We start from the raw sequence: 21,926 nt of genomic DNA, 5'->3' as shown, positions 1-21,926 counted from the left end.
TTCTTAATTCACTTTTTCCTATGCCCATATTCCTTTTTTATAAAAATGCGCTCATTCTTTCTCTCAGCCTGCTTTCTTCACCTAACTGTAGAATCTGGACATCTTTCCACATCAATGTCCATATCTGTGCATTATTATTTGAATGACTGCATAGTCTTGTACGATTACACCCTCACTTGTTTTTTTTGTGTGTTTTTTTTGTTTTTTGGGTTGTTTTTGTTGTTAATCCTCACCCGACGATACTTTTCCCATTGATTTTTAGAGAGTGGAAGGAAGGGGGCGAGAGAGAAACATTGATGTGAGAGAGACACATCGATTGGTTGCCTCCCACATGTGCCCTCACCAGGGCCGGGGATCGAGCCTGCAACCAAGGTACATGCCCTTGACGGGAATAGAACCTTGGATCCTTCCATCTGTGGGCCAATGCTCTAGCCACTGAGCCAAACCAGCCAGGGCCCTCACTTGTTTTTAATCGGTCCCTGTTGTTGGACATTCGGGCATTTTGGTCAGTGTGATGACCATAGGCAGCAGTAGACGAGCTTGGTTGCCAACGTTTATGATTGTGTTGCTTGGGGATAGACTCCTCGAAGTGGGCTTGCCGCCTGATTGCCCCTCTGAAGCTCCTCTCCCCAGCTCTGGGTCAGGGATGAGGTGGGTGGGCCCTAACTGGTGGTTCTGTGAGCTGTTTGCCCTAATTCGGTGGCCCTGTCTCTCTCTGGGAGCCTGGGGTGTGTGGCCCTCTGACTCTGCTGCTCAACCCCTTCCCCTCTTGCTCTGCAGGCTCTCGGCGGGCATCGTCCATCGCAGCCTCGCGGCTAGAGGAGGCCATGTCGGAGCTGACCATGCCCAGCTCTGTTTTGAAACAGGGCCCCATGCAGCTGTGGACCACGCTGGAACAGATCTGGCTCCAGGCTGGTGAGTGTTCCCCCCCACCCCCCCAGTGACACCTACCCACCTCCCGACAGGCCACCAGGCCCTCAGCTGTATCCTGCCCTGGAGAAGGGAATACAGGTGGTAGGGACCGCTGACAGGGCTCACATGGGCTTCCCTCGGCCCTGGCAACCCGGGGCTCTCGTTCCAGCTGTTTTTACTTTGCTTGGCCCAGGAGACGTCACTTAATCTGTCTGATCATGAGTTTCCTCCGCAAATGGGGACAGTGCCTGCCTATCTGGGAGAGGTTCTCTGGCAGCAAATACAATGGGAGAGGATTGGAGGAAAGGCCACACAGAATAGTTTTAGACTCAACAACAGGCCCCATCCCTTCTTCCTGCCCAGCTTCTCCTGAGTCAAACTAGTTAGGCTCAGGCCCCCAGAGCTCACAGAATAGCCAGAGAAGGGGTGAGGTGTGGCGGCCCCCAGGAAAGGCAGGTCTGGTGTAAAGTTCATTGAAGGCAGAGGGCTGGTTAACAGTAGGGTTGCCATTTAGGAGCCAATCCCTCTTGACAGCTAATCGGCACTATTGCCACCATGGAGTTTGAAGGTCAGTGTTGGGGAGGAAGAGTTGCAAAGAACTGGGTTCTAATGCCAGCTCAGTCCTGCCTGTCCTGGGTAAGGCAGTTAGCGCAGTGTTGGGCACATAGTAGGTGCTCAGTAAATGGTGTTTGACTTCTGTCTTACCCGCGGTGGTTGTGGACCTAGAGACAGCATGGCGCCACCAGCAGTGACTGTCCTTGGTGCTTGACTAAGGAATGCCAAGGAGTGACTCACTGGACTGATTGAAAATTTAATCAGACGGTGGTATGAAAGGTGGATTAGAGTAAAAGGAGAGGGCCAAGGCCAGAGATGTGCCTGAGATAAAATGGCAGCAGCCACAGAATAGAGAAGAAGGGCATAGAGTAAGTGGAATCCTAAAAATGAGCCAGGCCCACATGCCTCCTTGTTTGAGATCTGCCCAAGTGAAGCCCCTCACCTTTTTCCCCATTACCCTCCTACCTGCCCCCTCTTTACCCAGAGGTGGTGCCAGTAGCCCCCAAGGGAAGATGGAAAAGAGACCCAAAGTAGATAATCAGTCCTGGGACGTGTGGGTTTTGCAAGTTAGAGTTAGACTGAGCTTAACTGGGAATCTAAGGTTTCCTGCTGCATGGAGTTCACATATGGACACATTAGTATGCAGGACGCCCCCACTCTCCCCACCGCAGGTTCTGAATCTGGGGAAAAAAGTTGGACCAGGATTCACAGAAAGGCTAGACAGGGAAGCATTTTAATAATGCAAATATTGCCCCAGTTACTATATCAGGGTCCGCTAGGATGCTAGGGATGTGTAGGGGCTGTGCTCCACAGTCAACTACTTGCATTTTAAGTAGGACAAAAAATGCTGAAAAATAAAGGTGAATCATAGACAAGGCCTTCTTTTAGGCAAATATTGCCCTGTTTTCTTTTAAGAGATGGAGCCATTGGGGCTCTGGCGGGGTACGCTGGGGGCCTCATCAACTCAAAGGACCACATCAGTAACACCGTGACCTATTCCAGGGGCTCCCGCAGCCTTTCGTTTTTTTTGTTTGTTTGTTTGTTTTTTAAATATATTTTATTGATATTTCACAGAGAGGAAGGGAGAAGGATAGAGAGCTAGAAACATCGATGAGAGAGAAACATCGATCAGCTGCCTCCTGCACACCCCCCACTGAGGATGTGCCCGCAACCAAGGTACATGCCCTTGACCGGAATCGAACCCGGGACCCTTCAGTCCCCAGGCTGATGCTCTATCCACTGAGCCAAACCGGTTTCGGCCCGCGGCCTTTCGTTTTAATGAGGTGTCTTGTTTACAGTCATCAGCAAATGAAAATGTTTTTGCATCTTACAAGCCTGCTTGCATGTCGCAGATATGCTCCTTTATGCTAGAGGTGCCAGAATGTTCTGGTAACTCCAAGGAAGGTTAAAAGCGTTCCTGAAGCCTATAATTAAATGTGGGGATATTGCTATAAACACATGCTCTTCAATAGTTGGCACATTAGCCTTCTTTTTCTGGGCATTATCCTAGACATTCAGCCCACAGTGAACTCTGAGAACAAAATCTGAGTACTCTGAACGTGGTGCCTGGAAGGGTGGGCAGTGTGGCATTAGGAGACAGGTCTGGATATGTGTGACCAATGCGGTGGCTTCCACAGGGTGGACGCTTCAGTTTCTCACGCAGCATCTCAGGGATGGAGCCTTATCTGGGATGACAGCTCTGCTCTCCTGGTCCAGGGACCCTGGTTTCTTCCATTTCGTTGGCTCTGCTCTCCCTGAGTCACTCTTATTCCTGTGATCCCACATGGCTCGCCACCACATCCACGTTCCAATGCATAACTGGGAAGAGTCGGAGAAGGGGACAACCCCTTCCTTAAGGACATATCCTGGAATTTGCAGACATCACTTCCCGTTACGACCCCATTGGTCAGAACTTAGTCGCATGACCACACACCTAGCTGCAAAGCACTGTGGGAAATGTCATTATTCATATGCCCCATTGAAAATCAGGGGATCTGTCACTATAGAAGAAAGGGGGACTAGACTGGTGGACAGCTGCCACAGCCAGAGGGAAAATAAGAACTTGTCCTAGATCTTCCATTCTGCACATGGGAGAATTCTGAAGCCATCTGCATCCCATGAGCCCTCTCCCCTCCCCTGGCCACCATCATTGCCAGCAAGCATGTACTGAGCACCTACTGGATGAAGGGCTGCCAGGAGCAGATCACCACGGCAGTAACTTCTCCCTAACTACTGCCCTTCCCCTCACCTGACCCGAGCTAAGAGTATTGACCTCAGCACCACCACCCACCACCTAATGATTCCGCCAGCTGCAGCGATTTTGCAGGAAGGGAAAATATCCCCCTTTATCATTTTGGACTGAGCTAATCTCCCTGGTTTGGTTCAAGATAAACCGCATCCCAGTCTGTGTTGGCAGTAAGTTCCATCATTAAGCCCTGTCTTAGGTTGGGAAATGTTGTGTCCTTCCTCTCCCTATTCTGATTGTCCTCCCCTCCCCTATCCCCCTGTCCTTCCCATTCCAGTCTGATGTGAGAAGGGTCTCCACTTGAGAGGTGAAGTTCAGGAATGTTGCCTCTGGCAGCAGGTCTTTGTGAGAATGGGAGAAGCACCAGCCCCATAGATGCTCCAGGATCCTGCGTGTACCTGGCGGTGCTTTCAGGAGAGCAAGATGGCCCACTCCCTCTCTCACTACTGTTCAGTCTCGGGAACTAACTGTGCTAGAGAGAGGCAGATGGATGGAGGGAGAGTTCCCTTGCCTGGAGGTCCAGGGGCTCACAGGTGGCCATTGGCTTTGCCTGGGTTGGGGGAAGTTGGCCCACATCTCAGCTCCCAAATGGCCAGTTCACACTGCCTGGGCACTGGTGCCCTAGCGCTTTAGGTGGCCCTGCAGGTGGATGCTGTCCCCACTGGCAGCTGGGGAACTGGAGTGGGTCAACCAGGGCTGTGTCTAAAGGTCATATTTGTTATAAAAGGACAGTCAAGAAAGACGCTGTCTTACCCTTGATCCCGCATTGCCTCGATCCTCCTCATTTCTCCTCATGCCTTTCCTTATCTTCCTTCACTCTCTCCTCTTTTCCCAGCTCCCACCACTTCCTCCCTCCTGCCTTCTGTGCCTTCTTCCCTTGTTCCGGTTTTTTCTTCTTCCCCCTTCTCTGTCTGTCATTCACTCCTTGCAGGGTCCTGGGTTAGTGAGGAGAGTGCTCTCAGAACCGGGAGTCAGGGCTGAGGGACAGGAAGTCGGGGAGCCCAGGCCCATGCAGTCTTCATTCCCTTGAGGCTCAGGCACATCGTGTCTGTCTCTGGGTCCTAGGGGAGGCGGGTCTCAGACCAACCCAAAATCCCTTTAGACCTTTGGATTGTCTGTTATCTCCAGGGCCTTCTCACCTCTGGCACCCCTGGTCTTCTCTTCCATTTCTCCCTCATCTTCCCCCAGCCTTCCCCCTTTATTCTGGGTGTTGATATGTCCTGTGTCTGCTCCCTGGGGAGGATGCTTATTGCCTTTAGGGCAGTTTTGGTGACTCCCCCGGGGCTAACGTGGGTTCTTTTTAGGGCCTAACCTTTACTTCTTTCCTGCCTTGGGGAAGGGGGCGCTGGGGAGGGGCTCTGTTCTTTCTGAGCTCTCTCAGAGGGTCTCTATCTTGCCTGAGAAGGCCCCTAAAAGGCCTAGGCGAGGTCCTGGGCCCTCCCCTCCCTCCCTCACCCAGCTCCTCAGCTCATGACCAGGATGTGCAAATAGTCCATGAAGAGCGAGTCCATCCCCCAGCCTTGGGGGATGAGGCCTCGGAGTTGGCAGGAATGGCAGGAAGCCTGAAGCCAGCTCTGGGTGCAGGGTTAGCAGGATGCCTTAGAAAAAATAATAAAAGGGACTGTTGCAAAGCTCCAGGGAACAGATGTTTTCCATTTGGAGTCTGCCAAGAGAAAGCACAGAGTGGGGCGGGTGGAGAGAGATGGAGGGAAGAGGAAGAAAAGCCGAGGCAGACAGGCAAGACAGGAGGTCACAAGCAGGCAGAGAGGGAGATGGGAGAAGTGAGAAAACCAGAGTAAGGAGAGAGAAAAGTAACTGGGAGGATCGGAGAAGACCCTCTGACACTGAGGGCCCTTGCTTCCTGGGGTGATGACACAACTATGAGAATTCAAGGAAAATTCAGTACCAGTAAGTGCTCATCTGGCTCTGGCCAGGGGAAGCTGGGGTGCGTGGCTCGGGGGCCCTGGCAGCCAGGGCCTGGTGGTAGAGGATCAGGGCAAGGGTGGGCACAGTGCCATGTGACTGTCTATTTGGTAAAACTGCCCAGGGACAGTGTAGGACGAAGGGGTACACTGCAGCCCCCAGACCTGTGAGCCTGTCCGCAGGTCAGAGGCCCCACCCTGGAGGCTGGGCCTGCCAGGAGCTGTCTGCAAGGCCCCCAGAAGCCCTCAGGAGACCTCACTTCTCTGGCTCTGTTCTGTGTCATCTGGTTTCCTGCCTGACTGGTAATGAAGTCCATTGGAGCCAAGCAGCCCTACCTACTTCCAGGGCATGCTTTCTGGTGTATGGACAGCCTGACGAGGCCCAGGGCCCCAAGGAAGAAAGGAGGTGGAGATCCTATAATAGAAATCTGTTGATGTCAAGACACTGAGGACTCCCCCAAGGGAAGGATCAGGGACAGCCTCCAGAGATGAAGCTCAGGAGACAGGGTGGCAAGTTGTAAACAGCTTAATGAGCCGTGCCAAGACCAGGTGGCCAGGTGGGCCAGGCCTGGCGGGCCTGCTGGAGCAAGGTCTCAGGGAGCGGGGAGCCAGCCTCTGAGCTGAGCTCCTGGCCAGGGAGGAAGCCACTCTGTGGGCTGGTGCAGGAAGGCCTCCCCACCCCCAGCACTCACACTACACACTTCTGCTTCTCCTCTTTGTGATCCCGGGGCCACAGTGGAGCTGGCCCTCCAGGTTAGCACCGCCCCCCTTCTCCTCTCTGCCAGTCCAAGTGCCCCGGGCCTTCAGGCCTTAGCTCAAAGGCAGCCATTGCCAGGAAGACTCCCCTGACCACACCAGCACAGCTGGCCTGACCCCTTCTGAGGCCCTAGAACACTCAGAGTTGGCACTTGTCACTCCACTGCCCGGGTCACTCCCGTGGTTTGATGGCTTCACTCTTTCTCCTCGTGGGAGGGCCAGGCGCACCACCGTCAGTACGCAATAGTTGCACATTGGACACTTAGCTAGGAAGGCGGCCTGCTCAGAGCTCCAGGCAGCAGTCCCAGAAGGGAACACAGCAGCAGAGCCGAGGAGAGCCGAGGCTGAGAGAGCCAAACCCCTGGCCACTGGGCCAGCCCTTCCTGGGCTCACCTCCCCACGTTTTCTGTCTTGGGAATCTCCCGTGCAGGGAACAGGAGCCTGCAGTTCTTTCTTGCCTTGTCATGGGAGCCTGGCTCCTGTGTTTAATTAGTTCTCTCATTCTCCCAGATTCTCATCTCCACTGAAGAAAAAGAGTGCCTTGCTGAGAAAGCCCTGTGTAGTATTTTAAGAAGTGGCAAGCTACGTGATTACACAATGAGCCTCGGGCAACATTCTTCCTAAGCACCCAAGTGCTGTGTGCTGCAGTCCCGGCCTTAGTTCTGCCGCCTTTCTGCTTCTTGTCGGAGCAGGAAGATGGGGTGCCTGAGCCCTGGTTTTCCGCCTCTCTCTGGGAGCTTCCTTTGGGATGTCTGTTATCCAACCCACCCCAGCCCTAAACTGAACTTGGGTAACCTCAGCCCCCAGCCTTTGCTAGGAACAGCCAGGCTCTGCCTCCCTTCTGTGCTCCCATCTGTGCACCGGCACCAGCCTCGGGAGGGGCAGCCAGGTCCGGGGCTGAGTGGGCCCGGAGGCCATGCTGCAACCTCAGAGAGCTGTGTTGCTGAAAGCACCTGCTGTGGGTGTGTGCCTGCGCCGGAGGGTTTGAAATGTGCGTTTATGTGGGCTGGACAGGGATTGAAGAAACGGCCCCATTTTCCACTGATCTGGGGACAAAGGCAAAGTGGTTGTGGGGCAGATTGTGCGTGTGTCCTCTGTTCTCCGTGCGGAAGAAAGTCCCCCGGAGGGAGGCCGGGCGCTGCTGGGGGCCCAGCCCTGCCTGGCCCCTTCCCACTGAGGGATGGGGGTGAGGTCCTCCCTTTCTTAGCCTACTTTGTTAACGTGGGGCTCCTGAGAGCACTGCCTCCCTCCCAGACTTGTGAGGATTAATGAGAGGAGATGCTCACACAGTCGGGCCTTGGCCCACAGTCAGCTCTCAGTCCGCGCCGGCTGCTCGGTAGCTGTTACTCCCCTGGGTGGAGCCCAGCTCTGCCCCTTCACAGGGGCTCCCTTGGCCTCTCTCCTCCTCACCTGCCAGCCTATCCTTGGCAGGATCACTGGGCTCTCCCTCGGTGAGCACTGTCAGCCTCCTCCCCTGGAGACTGAGAGCTGGAGGGGAGCCACCACTTCTGCTTCCCTCCCCTACCCCGGACACAGTGAACAAGTGTGAAAGGCCCCGGAAACAGTCAGTCACCTGAGCCACCGCCGAACTCCAGGAGATGCCCCTTGTGCCCCTTGTGGGCTCTGAAGTCCATGGCCCGATGCAAACCCTGGCTCCTAACTTACTCTCCCTGCAGCCTCAGGCGAGTTCCCTACCCTCTGTGCCTCAGTTTCCCCCTCCCTCAAGCGGGCCAATAAAAGGGCTTGCTCTACATGGCTTTGTGAGCACTGGCTGAGACAGTCTGTGTGGAGCACGGAGCACAGTGCCTGACACGGTGAGCACTCAGAGCGAGCCTGTCCTGTGCTGGCTTGTGGGGATGGTTCCCATCACCTGAGACGGGCTGCTGCCTCTGACTTTCCCACACTCTCACCTCCCACTGTCCTTCTGGTTTCGCAGCTGAGTTGTTCATGGAGCAGCAGCACCTCAAGGAAGCCGGTTTCTGCATCCAGGAGGCAGCGGGCCTCTTCCCCACCTCGCACTCGGTACTGTACATGCGGGGCCGGCTGGCCGAGATGAAGGGCAGCTTGGAGGAGGCCAAGCAGCTGTACAAGGAGGCGCTCACGGTGAACCCCGATGGCGTGCGCATCATGCACAGCCTGGTGAGTCAACCCCACAGGCCTGCAAAAGGCCTCAGGGCCCTCCTCTCCCCTCGGCCCCAACTTGCCTGCAAGTGCCTTGCTGCCACTGTTCCCTGGTGTCTGCGGGGAGGTGGTTTCCTCGCTGCTGTGGTGGGAAAGGCCAAGCTCCTTCCTTCAGGGGCAGGGCATGTCCCTTCGGTCAGAGCCTGCCGGAGCGGATGAAAGAATCTGGGAGGATCGGGGGTATATTTGTGACTTTTTGCTGTAAGTTTCCATATGGCAGTCTAGCCCCAAGAGGCTTTCACTGTTACAAATCAGATCCTCGCCCAGATCCTGGATACTCCGGATAACAAAATGCTCTTCTTTGGCAGGCGGGGGGGGGCGGGCGGGGGCGGCGGGGGGGGGTTCCTTTCAGCCTCCCTGATCACTGGGCTGCCTTCCCCATTTCAGAGGAGGTCCTTGGCAGGATTCAGCAGATGTCCCAGGGTAGGCTGTCATTGAAAATGACCTCTGGGACCCCCAATCTCAGGTCATGGGGCTCAGAACTTGGGTGCCCAAGGCTCAGTGGCCTTCCTGTGGGAGGTTCGGAGACTAGGAGCAGAATGCTGGTGCTCTTGTCCAGGCCTTGCCATCTCTCTGGGTGATCATGGACAGGTCAGCCACCTTCTCTGTACCTCGTTTTTACTTACCTATGCAGTGGGGCTTTCTAACAGATAGTCCAGTGGACCCTAGGTATAACTTTTTTCCCCTGCCTTCCTTAGCTGCTTTCAGAGAGCGGGTATCAGGATAAATGAGGTGATCTGAAAGCGTACAGGCCTGCATAGGCACAGTGATTTTTAAAGTATGATTTAGGAGCCCACAGTTAGCACCAGATACTTCCTGACCCCTTTGAGAGCTCTGAGAACAGCCACGAGAGGCCCTAACGTCTGCCGCATGGAAAGCACCGAAGGACCAGGGGAGTGACTGCAGGAGGCTGCAGGGCCAGCATTGCCAAACAAGGTTGACTGTTCGGGAGTAGAAGCTGCAGGGAGTTAGATTCCAGCTCAGTGTCAGGAAAAATGGTATAACCCTTAGAAAAGTCCACGCACGAACTCAGGGGGTCATCAGGTGAGGATGTAGCCAAGAGCATAGAAGCATCACACAGGGGTAGGAGCTGGACCAGGTCGTCTTTATAAGGTCCTTTCCAATCCCGAGAGCCCTTGAGAACAGGTCAGAGCGGAGATTCCCCGCTCAGCTATTATTCCCGCCGCCTGATTTCTTAAAGGCGTTCTAGCCGAGGCCCTTCCAATGTCCGTGTCAGTTGAAGAAAGCCTGCACAGTGACATCACTCCTCGCCCATGTCCCCTCCACATGGCTCCGTGCTGCCTTCCATTCTACTCAGCAAATGTTTGTTTTTTGCGAGGCACATCCTCCTTCCTCCCACAGTTCAGACATGAGCTCCTCTGATGAATGCCTCCCCGGAGGTCACATCCAGAAACTTGATTAGGGAGGTGGGAGGGAGGATGTGGGCTATGTCATTAGGCCGGCAGCCAGGCAGAGATGTCTGATTTCCTCTGTGCTTGCGGATATGAGCCTGCCGTTCAGATCCTAAAACCCGACGAAATCCAATAACAAGTACAATTTTGAAGTAACAGTGTACCATTTTTCATTTATGCTTATTATTGTTTGTAGCTATTTCCCTGAAATTGAAGCAGTTTCCAAGGGTGAGTTTCCATGGTAACTGAGGAGCTGTCTAGAGTGGCTCCCTGAAATGGTCCCTCTTCTCTTCCCGGGGTGCCTGGCCGTTGTGATAAAATTGGGGCAAGTTGGAGGCAGGCCTGCCACGTTTAAAGTTACCAGCAACCAGAGGGGCCGTCTGCTCCAGCGTGGGCAGACCATCCCCTTCCCCGCGCTCTGTTCCTGCCAGCACCCTATACATATGCATACAGAATAGCAAATTTCAAGCCCGGGGAAGATTTACCAAGCGCTCTTTTCCCAGAGACACACGAACACTTTGGCAGGTTGATCTCCGGCATTCCCCAAGCTAGTGTCTCCCTGGTACTGACCTCAGACTCAGGACATCGGGCCTCACCCTGGCGCTGGCCCTGATTCATGTGGATGACTTAGAAAAAGGCACATTTGACGTCATTGCTCCTGACGTCTCCCTTCATAAATGAATAATGATCTGCATCATCCCTAGACCCATGTTTTAATCAAATGAAGCATCCCATGTGAAAGTGCTTCTAAAAGTCCACAATGCAATATCAGAGAAGACAAAACAGCAGCTATACCACCACTCCAGTCCTTCACCCATGACAGACATTACCAATCAATCACCCTTTACCCATGACAGACATTACCAATCAATTGCAGCACTTTTCCATCACTGAGCACAGATGTGACGTTGGGATATTTTCCCCATGTCACACCATGACGGCGGCCACTACACGTTGGCCTGCGTCAGTTTGTCATGTATCTAAGGGAGTCACTGTCAAAACAGTCGGTAGAGAATGAGAGCACACATCCATTATCTGAGCCTTTGTGAATTCCAGAGGTGGGTGCATCCCTGGAGAAGTATCCAGAGAAAAGAGCATGGGAGGGAACTGGTGCTCCCTCTCTCCATTCCCCCCACCCCAACCCCCATGGAGTCACTGAAAAGGCAGGTTCCCAGAGAGGGCATGGTAAGGCCAGGATGCAGGTCATCCTGGCCTTACGATGCCACTGTGGCTTTGTGAGGACACTGGCCCCTGAGAGCACGGCCACAGCCTGGGCTGGAGGAGCTCTGGGTCCCTCATGAGCCCTCTGAGGTCATGGTTGAGTCCCACTCCCTGAGGTCTGGAAAGAGGAAGGTGAGGATAGACTCAGTGAACCTTGCGAGGTCAGGTCTGGCTCTGCAGTTCTTAGCACAGGGTCACCAAACGGGAGGAGGCCAGCCTCCAGGCCTCCCTGTGGCCTCTCCCTGGGACAGGCTGGAGAAAGCCTTCAGGAGCCAGGGTTCAGGCATTTCTAAGAATATGAACTTTGGCCCGGACGCAGGTTCTCTCCCCATCCTGCTGCCCTCCTGCCCTGAATGTGACAGAGACCTTTCTATGGTCTGGCTCCACTCAGGTTTTTCAGCTCAGGCAGGAAAGAGGCACCTCCTTGGCAGTGCCCACAGCAGAGTCCCAGAGGAGCCTGTGTCCTCCAGCCCCGGTCCTGCAGCTGCCACCGGTGCCAGACTCAAGGAGGCCAGGTTGCTTCGAGAGCGTGCCAAAGTACAGGAAGAAAGAGGCGTGCTCTCTGCAGACGGACATTCCCTGTGAACTCTTGGCAGCAGGTCCGACAGTTTCTGCTGGCTGGGCCCCAGCCTCCCTTCCAGGTAGCAGGAAACCCCGCCCACTGGCCCTGGTATTCAGAAGTTCATTTACTGGCAGAAGAGTCTAGTTAAGAAGGGGGAGCCTGAACTTCACCTGCCTGCCCCTGAGGAGACATGAGAAAGAAAGCAGGGCCCTTCCCAAGATCAGCAGAGGAGTTGGCCCCTGGGTGCTTTTCAGAGAGGGCTGCAAGGTCTCAGGCAGAGAAGGATCCCCAGGCAGCCTGCACCCGTCTCTTTGAGCCTGTCTCTGCCCTGCCCCTCCCAGGAGCCCCTCTGCATCGCCAAGGGAGCAGGATGCTTGGGGATGGCAGAGAGCCCAAGTGTGGCTGATGGACTGGCCACGTCAATGAGAGCCCCCCCCCCCCCCCACAAGAGGGGTTGCATTGAAGTCACCTGACCTTAATGAGAAGAGAGTCCCTAGCCCTGGCTACCGACCAACTCACTCTCCCTGCCTTCCACTTGGCTGAGTGGGAGTATGGATGCTTTGATGCAGCCTGTCTCACTACAGAGAAAGCCTCAGCCATGAGTGGGCAGGTATGGGTGCATTCCTGCCACCTGCATTTGTGAGTGGCACCCCGCCCCTCTCTCCCAGGGGCACACTCTTAGGGAGGGGTTTCCTGCCCCTCAGTGGCCCCTGTCCCTGGTCATGCTTTCTTCTTGGGACAGAGCTCCAGGTTCCTGCTGCCCCATATCCCCAGAACCCTTTCCTCCTCAGGCACCCCAGCAGCAGGAAGACTGCCCTGGGTGAGCTTCAGCTGTGATGTAATCCCAGAGGTGTAATTTCTGAAGCAGTCATGGCCACGTGCCTGGCCTCTTCTCCCTCCAGATGCCCCTGGAAGGACGGGTAGACAGCGTTTCTGCATCCACTGCCCTCTGATGAGAGCATGGCCATGAATGAGTCCCTGCATTTGTTCCCTCTTGCTCCCAGCGTGAGGCTGCTGTCTCGTTCTTGAAGTGAGTTGAGGCGGATCAAGGGCATGGCCAGCCCCAGATGACCCCAGAGCCTCTTGCCCCCCTCTTCCCAGACTAGGGCGTGCTGCAGCACATCCCAAGTCCCCAGAACCCCCCAGCACATCCCTGGCCTCCCCCAAAGTGGGTTCTGAGTCAATGAGGCCCAGGGTCTCACCTAGCCCTGAGGTTCTGGGCCGGGCGTTTGCAGGTGCTCCAGGATCCAACAAGAAGTCTCTGCTCTCTAAGGCCTAAGAGGTGAACGGTGGCTACACAGAGCTTCCCCGCACCCCATTACCCTCCCCTGGCTGGGCCATCCCGTCCTGAAGGCAGGACCAGACAGTAGAGGTGACTCATCTAAGACAGACAACCAACTTGCCAGCCCTCCAGCTATGGGGGCACAGAGATTTCTTCCTGTCACTGGCTTAGTTTTCTATCAAATGAAGAACGTAATGCAAGCCCTTGTGAGCCAAGGGATAGTTTTAGGGCTCAGATGAGTTGAGCCTACCTTTGACCAGGCTGCTATGGGGTGAGGGTCATTGGCCCAAATTTCCTTGCTCTGCCAGGTGGCCCATAGTGTCAGCAGAGTGCTAAAAAGGCAGGGAGGGGGTGCTGGGCAGATGAGGGCGGCTCCCCTGGCCCTGGGTTTCGGAAAGCCTTAGGCTTGTGCGCGAGCTCCTGAAGTGCACGCCAGCCCCATTGACCAGGAAGTGGAAAGGAAGCTGCCGGCCTGTCATGTTCAGACCTCAGAGCTACCTTTGAGGTTGCCTCCGGAGCTGGTTGGCTGGGACAGTTTTTAAGCCTGTGTCAGAGCCAGCTTGTGCCTGGAGGTAGAGCACAGCCTTTGAGTCTTACTGACCTGGACTTGAGTCCCACTTTGCCTGTACTTGCTGTTTAACCTTGGCCAAGTCCCTCAACCTCTCAGAACCTCAGCGTCCTCATCTGTGAAATGGGAGCTATGGTGCCAAGCACACAGGGCTCCTGTTACACTTAGGCTGAATAGGTCCGTAAGTTAATGGCCCAGGAGTTGGGGTTACTTTTACCTTTTTCATTTAGAAGTGCAGCTCCCAGGCAGGTTCAGGTGCTCTTGGTTTGCAGAGGGAAGCCCAGAGCCAAGCCCAGAGCCTCCTTATAGCCAAGCTGCTCCGGCCTCAAGGAGCCCCCCAGCTGACTCTAGCCAAGGCACGATGTGCAGGGCATCAGCCCCAACTGCCCTGTGGCTGGGACAAGTACATACACAGGGCAAGGCCTGGCTGACCTTGTTGAGAGTGAGAATGTGAGCTGAGGGACCAGGGAAATTTGAGACCGGGTGTTACAGTCTCGGATGTTGGGTGAAACGCTTCGGCTAAAGGGGCATTATGCCGGGGCCCGGGGCCGAGGGAGAGCAGGAGTGCAAAAGGCCAGGCTCTGAGGAGGTCCTGCTCAGCCCTGCTCAGCCCTGCACTCTGGCCCGCCGTCTGCCAGGCTGGTTCGGCGCCCGGGTCTGGATGTTCCCTGACTTTGGGTGAGGCTGTAGCACTTGGAACAGTAGGGTCTCTGGTTCCTGGGGCCCCATCCCTCAGGCCCAGGGCGCCCATCTACCCCAGACCTCCCTCCTTGTCCGCCTCCTGAGCTGTGGCAGGGGGCTGAGAGGGTCTGGCCCCCCGAGGACTGGGAGGACCCAGAGTCGCCTCTACTGTGTGGAACCTGAGTTCATGCACACGCGTAGCCCCTCGGTCAGTGGAGTCTCTCTGCCCCACCAGCTCCAGTTGAAGGGGAATATGGCTTCTTGTTGAATGAGAACTTTAAAAGGAAGGTCTTGGTCATTTGCCCTGCTGGGTGGTGGTTTTACTGTGAGTTCTGTGTTTCTCATCCTCCCCAGTGCTGCCTGGGGTCCTAGTCCCTGATAGGAAAGTGGAGGAGGAGGAGAAGGAGGAGAGAGTTCTGGGGCTCACTGTGGGGAAGGTGGGAGGTGCACAAGCGTGTTCCCCAGCACGGGCCTCTCTGGTGTTGGGAGGCCCCTGCCTACCCTTCCTCATCCACAGCGTGACACAGCCCCCCAACACACTGAGCCCGCAGCCCAGGCTCAGACCTTCCAGAGGGTGAGGGCGGCGCCCCTGGATTTTGGAACGCCTTAGGCTGTGCGTGGGCTCCTGAAGTGCACGCCAGCCCCACCAGGAAGTGGAAAGGAAGCTGTCAGCCTGTCACAGGTTCAGATGGGCATGCCAGTGCAGCGCTGCCGGCCCAGTTTAGCCCAGAATCAATGGTCCGGAAGACTCGCTCTGTCTGGAGGAGCGGGGTTCAGCTCTTTCCCCTTGTCCACCAGGCCAGCACCACCAAAGTGGCTCTGTCTCCTGGTCCCAGAGTGGGGCCTCTGCCATGGGCCCCCTTCCCACTGCCAATCACAGGGTTTCTCTTCTAAAACCCGAAGTCCGGAGGCCTTGCTACAGCCTCCTGACTTAGCCCCGAGGGCCTGGCTGGGACCAGGGAGGGGGTTCCCCCTAGGCTGGACTCAATGAGTCTGGGCTCTCTCCACGGGGGCCTCTTCCCAGGAGAGCCTGGGGTAATTCTGGGGGTGTCATCAGCCAGGCATTGAGTGGGATCTAGAAGGATTTGTGCCCTTTCTCCCAACAGGGAAGTGGGACCAGTCTGTGGTTTTGGGGCCACCCCAACTTCAAGATGGACGTGGTGATGTGTGGGCTGGGTTCTCAGCCTGGAGAGCCGCCTCATTCCCAGTCTGGTCAGACAGGTTGAGGCTGACACACCTGGGAGAATCCAGCGTGCAGGAATGCGGGCCTCCCTCGCTGGGCGTGTCAGCCCCCAGGATGGGTGAAGGGAGGGAGCCTTCCTGTGGAGCAGCCTCATCGGTGACCCCACCAGGGGCTCCTCCCAGCAGCCCCAGGGGCTCCTCCCAGCAGCCCCAGGGTCCCCAAGTAGGAGGCTGCAGGGTCCAAGAGGCTCCAGCAGCCTCCAGCTGATTCCCGGCTTCCCAGCTGGAGAGGTTGTGACAGAATCCCAGGAATGTGCCTTGAGCTCAGAAAGAAAATTCCCAAAATAACTTCTATAAATACTTGAGGGTAGGGGCGGGGAGGGAGCTCTCAGCATGGCCTACAGCTGGCCTAGCACTGGGGACTACTTCCCAGGGCAGGCCACCCCCAAAAGGAGAAAAAGGCACGCACAGCCAGCGGACCTTCCTGCCACCCAACCCCTGTGGGGACAGTGTCAGGCACTGAATGAATGGGGTGAGATGTGTGTAGGGGCAATTCTGAAAAACAAGACAGGATCCTTTTTCTCCATCCCCATCCCAGGCTACAGTCCCTGACTCTACAGAAAACCTGGGCTCCTAACAGGGAGGGCCCCCCTCAGAGGGCCCCTCAGGCTGCCTGTCCCGAGGCCCTAAGCAGGTCACTAAGCACCCACAAGTGCCTCTGGTATACCTGGCTCTGAGCCCAGGGCCCTCCCACCCGAGCTCCGTTGGAGGTCAGGGATCACATTGTATCCCATAGTAATGCAGCACAATGTCTAGGTGGTGGTGTGGGCAGGAGGGGCTGCTGTCCTCAGGGAAGGCGTCTTGGGGAGCAGGCCCCAGGTAGATGAGATGTGGCCAGATGTTCCCCCCTCCCTGAAACCCAAGATGGGAGGGAGGAAGGAATGGAGGAAGTCAAGAATTTCTGGGACTTCCCCTGCCCCTCCCTGAGCGGCTATAAGCAACCCTGGCCCCTCTCCATCCCTTAAGCAACTTGCACTCCCTTTCTGATCCCTGTGTGAGGGCAACACAACTGTGGCCTCTCCCAAGTTAGGGTCACCAGCAGGTCTGGTTTCTCTGGGTTCAGGATGCCCCTGGTCAGGGTGGGGACGAGTCCGCAGGATATTTGAATGGAATTGTGGTCCCTCCCTCTCCCTGAAGACTCATTCGCTGGGCAGCTGGGGACAGGGGTGCCAGGCCCTTGGCAGTGCAGGCTGGGGGCAGAGCAGGTGAGACCTACAGTCTTCCTGGGGTGGGCTCTGTCCAGTTGTCAAGCAGCAAACAGTTCCGAGTTGCTACCAAACATGAACAGGCTGGTGTCTCGGGCAGGTGGCAGCAGATCCTGTTACCAGCCCCGGGCCTCTGGGCCCCAGCCTGACCCCAGCCTGGTGTCTCCTTTCAGGCTCTAAGGTCAGCACCCCAGGGTGGGGGGGATGTGATCCAACCCCAGCCTCGCCCACAGTCTCCCCACAGAGAGCCCTGCCCTCTAGAAAAATCAGCTGTTCTACCCCATCGCCCCCTCCCAGGATTCTCTGCTCAACCTGGGGACACTCCATTTGCCATCTGCCCACCATGTGCCCCGCCCAGCTCCACGATTTCAAATTCATCATTGCAGACTCCTCTCCGTAGCCGATGAGGAAGGACTCTTCTGTTCCCCAGTTTACAGATGAGGAAACCGCGGCTCAGAGAAAATGGGCCACTTGCCCAGGGCCACTGCACGTGTCAGGGGCAGGGCTGGGGTTCCTGTGGCTGTGGAGCCCTGACTTGTCCTCTGCACAGAGCATGCCGAGCCTGCTGCACACCCAAACGGAGAACAGCACCCACACACGCATGAAGCCCTGTTCAGCCTGCAGACACACCTGGCCCCTTCCCAAACACCCACACGCTCCTTGAGATCAGGGGTTTGCAAACTCCTTTTCAGACAGAGTCCTCTTTTCAAACAGAATCTCATATGGGAGCGCAATATAGCAACCTTAGTGTGTAAAGCCACTGCGGCCCGCCCCTCACTGGGAAGCTCTGCTGGCTGGCCTTCCCCATCTGTCCTCTGTCGCTCCCCCATCGGCGGCACTCACAGGGCTCAAACCTTCCATTTTTGGTGCTTAATTTTGGTGTCTGGCAGCCTGTCCTCTCGCCTTTCTTCCCTCCTCCCTGTGAGCTGCTCGGGGTCCAGCTCCCAGGCCCTGCGGGCAGAACAGCTTGGCCTGGAGCCCTTGCTGGCCAGACTGGGCACAGCCCTCTGGTCCAGGCAGCCCTGAGTCAGCACCACTCCCATCTGGCCAGAGCCGAGCTGGAACTGGGGCCTGCCTGAGGCTCCGCCTGTCACAGCTCCCCTGTCCTCCCCTGTCCTCTGCCTCATCCCCGTGATTCCCGGGGATGGCTTCAGCTGGGGTTGAGGAGCCTGAATACGTCCCTCTTTCCCTTTCCTAGCCCCTGGCCGCAGGACCACCAGCCAGCGCCTCCAGCAGGGGCGCGGGGAGAGCTTTTACTAGGGCTTCCTGAGCGCCATCTTCTCTTGCCTAATTGGTCATGTTCCGGGCTCTCGGAGGACTTGATGAAATCAGGCATGTGCATCTTTCCTAGTGGGTCTCCATGGCAACGGAGAGCCTAACTCTGGGGAGCGTGGTGAGGATGAAAATGTTCCAGCTAAAAATGTACATGGCCATCAGTGGGCGGGCACCCGAGAGGGGCTCCGGGCACATAGGAGGCAGCTCCCCACCCCACCCTGGCCCCCGCCTGTCCAGGAAGTCAGTGTTGTTCCTGCGTTACCTCGTATCTTTGAACAAGAAGAGCGCCACCGCCCCCCCCACCCCCAATGCTGCCATCCTATGCCACCTTTGAGGGCTGGGACGCAGATCAGTGAGTCAGTATGGTACAGAGAAGCCTTTATGGGAACAGAGGCCAAAAACAGGCCCCAGCCCCTCCCTCTGCTCACCACCCTGTCCCCCTAGCTCCCTGCACCCTTTCCCGTGTGGGTGTAAGCGGACGTAGAGGGTCAGGGTGCCAGTTTCACTTCCCAGCCCTTTTTTTGTGACAATTCCTGTCACTTCCTATATCTCTCTGGCAACAGGGTTGTTGGGGCCAAATGTAAGGCCAAGTTCCTGGCCTCCCAGAATCCTCTTTTCACTCATCCTGCATCCCTGGTCCCCGGCTATCGGACTGTCCGAGACCCTCACCTGCCAGGCCAGCCTGGGATGGGCATTAGGTCCCAGGACCCAGACATCCCTAGGAAGAACGGCTGCTGACGCAGGCAAAGGAGCTGCCCCCATCTGCCCACAAGCTTGAGGTCCTGCCCTGGGTGACAGAAGCCGGAGCCTGCAGCATACATTCCGTATCTCGTGGCGTCCCTGGGGGGAAGGGCAGTGTGGCAGCAAGGCTGGGAGAAAGACCCATTAACTAGACTCATGCAGGTAGACACTGTTCAAGTATTTACATAAACTGACTCGTGGAAACCTCACGACAACCCTCGAGGTGGCTACTGTGATATTTCCTGTTTATAGATGAGGAAACTGAGGGCCAGAGCATGGCGGCTTGTCCAGGATCTCCCAGCTGGTCAGGGGGACACTCCAAGCCAGGTCTGCTGACTTGAAAGACCATCCCACAGTGCATGATCTGGAAGGCTGGGCTGGAAGCGGGTCTGTGGTGGGGACCGGTAGGATTTGCATTAGTCGTGGGCACGGTCATTTGACCAAATCCAAGCCAAAGACACTGCTCCTTGCCCTGATCGCCAGGATGCCCCTGCCCCAGGACATCCTCACTAACCCCTGCCCTGTGCTTGCTCCCCAGGGTCTGATGCTGAGTCGGCTGGGCCACAAGTCCCTGGCCCAGAAGGTACTGCGGGACGCTGTGGAAAGGCAGAGCACCTGTCACGAGGCATGGCAGGGCCTGGGCGAAGTGCTGCAGGCCCAGGGCCAGAGCGAGGCCGCCATCGACTGCTTCCTCACCGCCCTGGAGCTGGAGGCCAGCAGCCCAGTGCTGCCTTTCTCCATCATCCCCAGAGAGCTCTGACACCCCTGCAACAGCAGGGAGGGAGGGGCTGCCCCGTGGGGGGGGTCGAGGGGGGGGCCAGGAAGCAGGGAGCATGGGTTGGGGGAGGAATAGGACCTCAGGGAAATACATCTCTAGGGAACACTTCTGCAAGCTGCAGCCCTAGTTCTCCTCGCCTCCCCCACCCCACCCTGCATTCCCTCCGGGGCCAGTTGGGTCTGGGAGCTGCTCATCAAGCTGGGTGGACCAGATTTGCATCAAAAGCAAATTCCTTGCTCTTTGGGACTCAGACATTGTGGCATTTATGAGCAAGGAAGTAGCTGGGAGGCCACATCAACATGGGGGCCCCTCCCCAGAGTATCTGTGCAGCATCTAAATGTGTACTCAGGTCTGTGTTACCTCCCCATCTGGAAACCCCTATCCCATACCTGCCAGCCTCCCTCAACATCCCTGACCCTTGATTTCCGGCTTTGCACAAGCTTTAGTCTCGAACCTCAGCTCTCTGCTCTCCAGCACCAAAGACGAACCCTGCCAGCTGCCCTCTGGCTAGGCCAAGGGTTTTCCTGGGTTCCTTCTGTGGTGCCTCAGGAGAGTCACGGCGACTGGACTTGCTCCTTGAGAGCCTCACAGCTGTCCTCACCCCCCTGTGCCTCTGCGCCTTGGGGAGCCCGCGGCCCTGGTCCCACGCCCCAGCCTCAGAACAGGGTTTTGGATCACTCTCAGGTCCTGCCCAGAGCAGTCACAGCTTGACTCCACTGGCAAGTGGGGAGAAGAGGGACCGCTGGGTTCCCCTCCCAGGCTGGTTAGTGGATAATGCCTGGCGTTGACCTTTGCCTGAGGAGGCCAGTTGGGATCCACTGTGCACCCCTCTGCTGCCAAGTGACTTTGGGGCCTCTGGTGTCTGGCCAGGGACACAGCACGGGCCTTAACTAGCCTTCCATTTCCATCCATCTCCATCTTCCTGGACACCCCAGCTAAAGCAGCCTGCTTAGACCCTAGGCCATAGCCCCAGGATGGGCCTCAGGACATAAACGTGGCTGCTGGACCCAGCCCTTTATGATAGCTTACATCATCACATTCCCTCAAGCCTTACCTGTCTGGGCGATAGGTACAATGCACGTCACTCTGGAGATGGGAGTCTCTAGGACTGCCCCAGCTCATCTCACCACCCACAACCCATTCCTCAGGCTTGCTTGGGCAACCCAAGCCCCACCCTGGCCATTTGGTTGTCTCTGCCTGGCACGTCCAACTGGTTGAGCAGGCCTCTAGATACTAGACACCTTTGTCTGCAGGGGTCCTGGGTGCTGGTGGTGGGTGTCTTCCCTGCTGCTCCCTTAGCCTGCTGCAAGATGCTCCTGAAATTCTCCCCAAGAAGTTGGTCTCCCCACGGGCCTATCAGGGGAATTCTTTTTTTATCAGCACTTTGGGTTTTAGTTTTAAATCTCTAGGTACATCTCTCATTTTAAGATGTGTGGAAAGGCCGGGCAAGGAGTGCCCAGGTCTGTCATAGCCCAGTCTCTCTGTGGGAGGCCCACCCTCCTCGCTACACTGGCTCAGCACTGCGCCCCCCGGTGCTTCCCAGGGAGAGCCTGTGCCTCCTGGTCTCCGCCAGGTGAGCAACACTGCGGAGAGCAGCAGATCCTTTGCCACTTGGTTGAAGGATCGCAATATATGTGTGTGTATAAATATATATATATATATATGATAGAGCTCTATTTTTATTCTGGAATTCTGTTAGGAAAAAAGGAAACAAGATAAAGCAAATACCATTGAATTGCCTTGGGGGCCCCAACGATGTTGGTAGTCAGTTCTTGGTCATAAGAAAGGCACCAAATGCATTTTGATTGTATGCCCTCAGAGGAGGTCTTGGCGGGCTGGGCCACGTTGCTGACAGTTTGCAGATTGAATAAAGAGATCCCTGAATGGGGAAGCAGGTTTGTCTGAAGCAATGTGTTCATTCAGCGTGCAGGTGGCCCCAGAACAGGCCTTGAGCCTGAGCAGGTATTACAGAAGGAGAGAGGCCCGAGGAGTTATGAAGCTGCGGGTGGGGAGTAGAGAAGCAAGGAGGGGCCCACTGAGGGGATTGTGATTTGAGCCAGTGAGAGGATGAGCATGGTGGAAGCTGGGTCCGGCCTCGAGGTCAGGCTGAAACCTGGAGATTCATGGGAGGAGGCAGAGGGTCCGGCAGGGCCAGCTAGAGTAGGTCTCATTCTGGACTGCCATCTGTCCCTTAGTCAGCGGTCACTAACCGGTAGTCCGCAGACCACTGGTGGTCCGTGAGGTCCAAAAGGTTGACGACGGTTGCCTTAGGTGGCCCTGGGCCCCGTGCTGCCTACCTGGCTCACTGGAGAGTCCAGGGCTAGACTTGCAATCTGAACAGAGACTGTTCCCAGGGCACAGCACATGGGAGAAGCCCCAGGGAGGGGT

The 21,926-nt window shown here is 56.3% G+C and overlaps 1 protein-coding gene across 3 annotated transcripts in view; it reads left to right on the top strand.

The window, feature by feature from the left end:
- TTC7A (tetratricopeptide repeat domain 7A) overlaps window positions 1-21,428 on the top strand; it is a 111,420-nt gene extending 89,992 nt beyond the window's left edge. For all 3 annotated transcript variants that reach the window (XM_080682981.1, XM_080682982.1, XM_080682983.1), the window contains 3 exons: window positions 781-915; window positions 8,327-8,529; window positions 19,299-21,428. In XM_080682981.1, coding sequence (XP_080539107.1) covers window positions 781-915; window positions 8,327-8,529; window positions 19,299-19,520 — 560 coding nt within the window. In that variant the 3' untranslated portion in view covers window positions 19,521-21,428. The remainder of the gene's footprint in view (window positions 1-780; window positions 916-8,326; window positions 8,530-19,298) is intronic.
- The last annotated feature ends 498 nt before the right edge of the window (window positions 21,429-21,926 follow it).

Source organism: Plecotus auritus (genome assembly GCF_963455305.1).
Source record: "Plecotus auritus genome assembly, chromosome: 8".
NCBI classification, from domain to species: Eukaryota; Metazoa; Chordata; class Mammalia; order Chiroptera; family Vespertilionidae; genus Plecotus; species Plecotus auritus.
This window is presented reverse-complemented; position numbering and strand designations above follow the sequence as displayed.